General features: G+C 45.2%; 2 protein-coding genes across 3 annotated transcripts; both read left to right on the top strand.

Moving 5' to 3' along the window:
- The first annotated feature begins 129 nt into the window (after positions 1-129).
- Positions 130-3,682, top strand: LOC122834208 (protein FAM217B-like). Of its 2 annotated transcripts, none has more exons than XM_044122408.1 (4): positions 130-406; positions 625-709; positions 1,676-1,728; positions 1,802-3,682. In XM_044122408.1, the coding sequence occupies exons 1-4, from the start codon at positions 291-293 to the stop codon at positions 3,030-3,032; spliced, it is 1,485 nt and encodes a 494-aa protein (XP_043978343.1). In that variant the 5' UTR covers positions 130-290; the 3' UTR covers positions 3,033-3,682. The 2 variants fall into 2 exon arrangements, with proteins under 2 accessions (XP_043978343.1, XP_043978344.1); XM_044122409.1 differs by having other exon boundaries at positions 132-406; positions 1,805-3,682.
- Positions 3,683-3,880: 198 nt separating this feature from the next.
- On the top strand, positions 3,881-5,554 carry pdrg1 (p53 and DNA-damage regulated 1). Its single transcript, XM_044122169.1, has 5 exons — positions 3,881-4,028; positions 4,536-4,611; positions 4,748-4,822; positions 4,922-5,002; positions 5,134-5,554. The coding sequence occupies exons 1-5, from the start codon at positions 3,945-3,947 to the stop codon at positions 5,214-5,216; spliced, it is 399 nt and encodes a 132-aa protein (XP_043978104.1). The 5' UTR covers positions 3,881-3,944; the 3' UTR covers positions 5,217-5,554.
- Positions 5,555-6,194: the final 640 nt, after the last annotated feature.

Raw genomic sequence — 6,194 nt, 5'->3', positions numbered from 1 at the left:
CGAAATCACTTTCTTTAAATAAAAAAATCTCTGAAACTTTAACAAAAACTGCAGCTGTCTGTGTCTGGTGATTTCTTTTTTTTTTTTTTGGTTTGTTCTTCAATGAATTTGAAGAACAAACTAGACGCTCAGTGGTTTCAGTGGAGAGCAGCGCCACAGCGCCCTCTGCCGGACGGCAACTGAATGATTCTAACACTAACAACAGGGTGCGCTCCGTGATTCGGGGACCCCCCGCTCACTATCCTGCTGCCATTTCTTCTTCATTCCATTGGTGCCTTCTGAGAGCGGGGATGGGCAGCATCCTGCAGGAGCGGGTAGCGCAGCGCTGCGTGGAGAGGCTCTGCGTCGGTGACAAGGAGTGGAAGAAGAAAGCTCCGAGAAGCACCAGCAGGCCCAATGTGGCCGGGTGGGTTCCTGACATCATTATTGTTATCAGCGATGCTGAACAGCAGCAGGAGGCTGAGGAGAGGACTGCTGTCTGCTGCTGTCCTGCTATGGCAGAACCTGACAGATTCTGGATGCTAGAAGAAAAACACGGATGACGGCCATGTTTTTTTTTTTTTCTGATGTATGTGTAACTGGAATCTAATCATTTATTTCGTCTGGTGTTGTGTGATTTTTAAGGACCAAGATGGGAAGGAGGCAGTCACAAAGGAAGTTTCCACAGCCGCAGTGCCCGATCCAGAGTCAGGAGAACAACCATGAGAAGGTGGGTGCTCAGCACGGTCACTACTAATAATAATAACATACAAAGTTGTAAAATCTTTTAGGAAAAACAAAGACTCCCGGGTATGTACACGTATGGAACAGAAGGGTAGATTTTCGCCAAAAATACCCAGAAATTCTGAGAATAAGCTCAGAAATTCTCTAATAACAAACAAACAAGAACAAAGGCATTTGCAAATTTGCGAGAAAAAAACTCAGAAAGTTTGAGATTGATCTAGAACACAAATCGGACACTGAGCTCGTAAAAGCGAACATTTTACATTTTTCAATTTTTTGACTTTTTGAGCTCAGAAAATTACTTGTGTTTTTATTTATTTATTTATTTTTTTTGGGGGGGGGGGGGGAATTTTTCTGGGATTAATCTAAACATTTCTGAATTTTGTTTTGTTGGAAATGTTCTCCTTCCTTTACTCTTTGCTTGAAACTGCCTGGCGTCAACAAGCTGAAGATAAGCTAACCTCAGAATCCGATGTTAAAAGATCTGCACTCATAGTACTTCTAGTTGAATGTCCTCTAAACAGAGCAGGTTCACCCTGTGTAGACTGCAGACTGGGACCATTTCAGGGTGAACTCTGACCTCTCCAGGAAGAACACTGCCTCTTGCATAATTTCTCAGGTAGAGGAAGGCAAATGGATGAAATGATGAAAAATGATGGTAATGATTTGACGACTCGGTGCTGACGTTTGGGTTTTTGTTTAGCTCTAGGGAATCTTGGAAGTCCTTCTTTAGTGTGGAGTCTGTTTGGTTTCCCTTTGAGTGCCTTTCTCTACATACTCCAGTGTTCTCCCGCCTTTAGATGTTGGGCTAACTGGCCACTGTAACTTTTCCATAGGTTTCAGAGGACGTTAGATCCTGTCAGAAGAAACTTGTTGGTCTAATTGAAAGGTTACGTCAAACCTAAATACGTCAGTGGTCTGAGTAATTTTGGGCTTTTCTGTATATTTGCAGAAACCACAGAGAAGGAAACACAAGGCTAACAAATGCAGCGCTCCGCAGCACAGGTGAGGCAATAGTTGGATTATATTTTGTTATTCTGCCTTTGCCTGTATAGATCATCAGCCTTCCTTTTTCCAGCAGCGCTCAGGGAACCTCCATGTTTCATCCAGCGGCCCCTGAGGAAGACAGGATGAAGATCAAGGTGTCACCAGCCACGGAGAGCAGGAAGCACACGCACACAGGGCTGAGAACGAGCAAACACGCACCAGCCCTCCTGGACCACGGCCTGCCTCCTCTCAGCCCTGACCAGCAGGAGGAGCTCTCCCCGCAGGAGGACAGTGACACAGACTTGTCTGAGTCAGAAAGACTCCCCCTGTCCTCCCGTCCCCTCGCCCCGCGACTGGAGCTCAGGCCCGAGGTGGTGGAGGATGGAGACGCCCCGCCTCACTGCCGGACGGTCAGAGGACGGGACTTCCCAGACTTCCTCCCTCCACCGTTCAATTCGTGGAGCCTCAGTCAGCTGGCTGTTTTCTACAACACGGAGGGCAGAGGGGCCTTCCGACCCCGGCCCGTGGGCCCCTTGGAGCGGTACCTGGAGAGGTTGCTGCAGCTGGAGTGGCACCAGATCCAGACGGTTCAGGCGGAGCGTGGGACGCAGGACGTACCAGGAGGGACGTCCTGTTGCCAGAGGTCCAGCGCTGCGGCCCCGGCCCCGACTCGCCTCAGCTCTCCCAAATGCATCCTGCAGTGCCAGCGCGCCTTCCCCCTCTCCTTCCTGTCCTCGCTAGCTGGACACTCCGCCCTTCTGGCCTGTGGCACTAGCGGTTTATGCCGGATCTGCTCCTCCAGCTGTAGCCCATCATGCTGCCGCTCCACCCACAGCCACAGCCATCTGTCCAGACATAGTCCGGATGGCAGCAGAGGGCCCCTGCCGCGCCCCAAAAGGAGCTATAGTGAGAGCCGGGTCCACTCGTCAGATAGGAGGCTCAGAACCCAGAGGTCCGGCAGCCCCACCGGCTCCAGCAGCTACCTGAGGAGGATGCAGGCTTCAGGAAACATCCGGAATCCCATCCATGCTGGTCCAGGAAGGACCCATTCCTCTGTTAGGGGCTGTGATGAGCCAGACTGGACAGCGGGAGTTCAAAGGAAGAGGAGCGGCTCTGAACAGAGGAGAGGTGGAGGGAGGCGCGTGAACAGATCAGAGACGAGCCGGAGCAGTTCTGAGAGCAGAACAGGAAGAGCAGAGCGGAGCGAAGCCGCTGGCTGGACAGAGCAGGAAGTCACTGGAGTTAGTGTTTGTTTACCCGGGTCCAGACATCCCCCCGTCCAGAGGCCGAGCAGGTCCAAACAGGTTGAATTTGTTACATGACAGCTCACACACTGCCATCAATCAGAGACCTGATCATCACCGGATGATCATTCATATGATCAACATGTCTGTGTTTCAGCTGCAGAAATTATTTAATGACTCATTTTTAGCACCATTACAAACACAATGTGGTGTTTGTTGAATGTTTACATAAACATCAATGGAACCTGTAGGTGCTAAAGGCCTAGCTGTTCTTTTTTAAAAGATGTTTTATCCGTAAGCTACACTGCCTTACAAAAGTATTCATACCTCCTGAAGTGTTTTATATTGTGTCACATTGCACACATAAGCAAAATGTGTCTTTGTGACACCAACACAAAGCAGGAACGATTTCTTTGTTTTGTTGTTTTTCTATTGAGGCATAAATCTAAACTCCAGTAAATGAAAACATAAGTATTAATATATTCACAAACGTATGTATGTGGCCATTTTGAATGTTTTGTGTCATTGCCATATCCAATCACAGTAATTGAAATGGGATGCATTCAGGTGAGGCTTGTTTGATTAAAAAAAACCTTTTCATTAAGCCCACATTTCTGTTCTGAAATATTTGTATTGGCCTGGTGTAATATTCTAATCTTGAGTGTCATGTTTTCAACAGTTGTAAACTGAAAATCTTCTTAGCTAACAGAAATAAAGGTCGGAAAACATCTATGTGTAATGAGTCCATATAATATGTTTCACTTTGTGAACAGAGTTACTGAAATAAATAAATGAACTTGAATAATGTTCCAATTTATTAAACGTGATTCTATGTTCATTTGTATTATACACAACAAGCAACGTCTCGTGAGGTGACGACTCCACCCTCCTGGCCAGTAGACGGCGGTATTGAGCCTCTGACTGCCGAACTCCAGCGTTTGACTGTTAATAGTTTCAGGCCGGACGTATTTTTGGAGCTACACCGCCAACATGGACGCTGGTTCTCAGCGTGTTTTACAGTATTTAACAGAAGTTGAAGAGGCAGCTGAAGATGTTCTCACTACTAAACAACAGGTACCGGAAACGCGAGGAGATACAACGAGAATTCATTTATCACAGAGGACAGAAGTAGACTCTTTTCTGCTAATCGTTTTAGTTAAGCTAACGACCTGCACTAATAACCTGACAATCATCAGCCTTAGCACGTTTATAAAAGCAGAACGTTTACAGTTCTGGAGCTATGTCACGATGTCAAGTCGGAACGACATCGGCAGTGACACTGTTGTTGACACCTTTCACTAGTATTGTTTTTTTTTTTGTTTTAGCTTAAAATACAGAAAGGTTCCAGGTGAACCTCGGTAGGTCTTTGTTAGCTTGTGGTGTTAGCATTCTGGACAGATCAGTTAAAGACACGGAACCTGGATGACTGGACGCGTTTGTAGGAGCCATATCTGGCCATCGGGCCATATCTGTTTTTGGGACTATTGGGACCAAAGTGGGGGCATTTGACATGAATAGAAAACACCGTGGACTCCACTGTACATAGATGAATGTTGAGTGAAATGTCGGTTCGTGTTTCAGATCGTAGACTTGGACAAGAAGAGGAACAGTAACAGGGAGGCGCTGAGCGCTCTGAAACATGACATGGCAGACACAGGTCAGTCATTGTTGCTTTCCCCAGTTCCAGACACACACTCTTGGCTTAGCCAGTGTATAAAACTATGTATGCTCAAGTATAGATGGTGTGACAGTGTTTTGTCTTTACAGTGATCTCTGTCTACTGTTGTTTGCAGAAAAAGTCCAGGTGTGCTTTGGCAACATGTTCCTCAAATTCCCCAAATCCAAAGCAAGAGAGATGATCCAGAAAGGTAAACGTTTTTGAGTAAAAACTTTCTAAAACATGTAAATGTTATTAAATTAATAAAAAGAAGAAGAAAAAAGTCTTGAAACTGTTTCCTTTCCTGTAGATCAGGAGCAGCTTGACAAGGAGATCAGCGATCTTCGTACAAGTCTGAAAGCAAAAGTCAACTGTCTCAATGAGATCCAAGGTATAAATATGTGTTTGTGTCTTACTATACATACGTGTATAAGCAGGAGCTTCACCAGACTCTTTGTCTATCTTCCAGCTGTTTTATGTGTGTGAGTGGTCATGCTGAGTTTTATTTGTTCATATTTCCAGGAAACCCTGAGCTCAGAGGGTACAACCTGTCTCCACTGTCCGCTGAAGAACTGAAAGCTATTAACAGCCTCCTGAGCAGGTGACCTGCTGGAGCCACGTTTCTCTTCACAGCTCTGCCGAACAGACGGACAGATCCAAGAAATCCTACAGTGAATATGTGTGAAAATGTTCCTACGTGGATCCTCCAGGACAAATACTTAGCAACAGTTATCAGGGCTCATAACCAGCCAGAAGCCTTGGACTGGTCCCTTTTTTTAAGGCTGTTGCAGCCTGTTTACTAAATTTAAGCGTGTATGTTTTGAGTTTATCGGTTAGAACCTCTTTTTATTCCCCACATTCTGATTACAAACAGAACTAATAAAAGAGTTTCTGGGTGTCCACGTCCATCTTTAGGCTGCATAATAAACCTTTAATGCCTGAATGAGTTGAAAGTCAGGGTTAATTGTTTGGTCTGGAGCTTCTTTATACAACTTTTAGCTGCAGGACTCAAAGCGTCTGGTCACAACTACCCATGCATCTTAAAACGTCATGGTAAAAGCTGAAGCTAATCATTGGAGTAAAACCTTCTGGACACGATTGTGAAGACAGACACATTTGTTGGCACTCTAGTAAGATGCCTAAAAGCTAAAAATATATTCTTTTTTTTTTTTTTTGCACCAGAATTATGTCACACTGGCGAATTTGGAAAACAATTTAACATTTCCGTTGTGGGTGTTATCTGTCTTTCCATGTGAAGAAATATTTTTGGCCACGAGGTGGCAGTACAGTGCAGGTGAACTCGTCTCCCTCGTCGATGTACGTTTGAAAACAAGTTTCATTTAATTCACAGTAAAAACTTAAGTCAGATTTTTTTAAATAGCATTATCTAACTTTGCATTATAAAGCTGTGTGACATTATTTTAATGAGAAACATTGGATTGTTTTTCTTTCACGAGACACACCACACACGCTCCTCCAGTCAGGTCCTTATATGGTATGTTGTCCTGTGGGGGGAAGGAGCAGATTAATACAAGTACTGCAGCATCTGACATGATGACACAAACACCCTGAGGCATCGAGAC

This window comes from Gambusia affinis, linkage group LG07 (assembly GCF_019740435.1).
Source record: "Gambusia affinis linkage group LG07, SWU_Gaff_1.0, whole genome shotgun sequence".
Taxonomy (NCBI): domain Eukaryota; kingdom Metazoa; phylum Chordata; class Actinopteri; order Cyprinodontiformes; family Poeciliidae; genus Gambusia; species Gambusia affinis.
The sequence above is the reverse complement of the archived record's forward strand: the minus strand, read 5'-3'. Positions and strand labels throughout refer to the sequence as shown.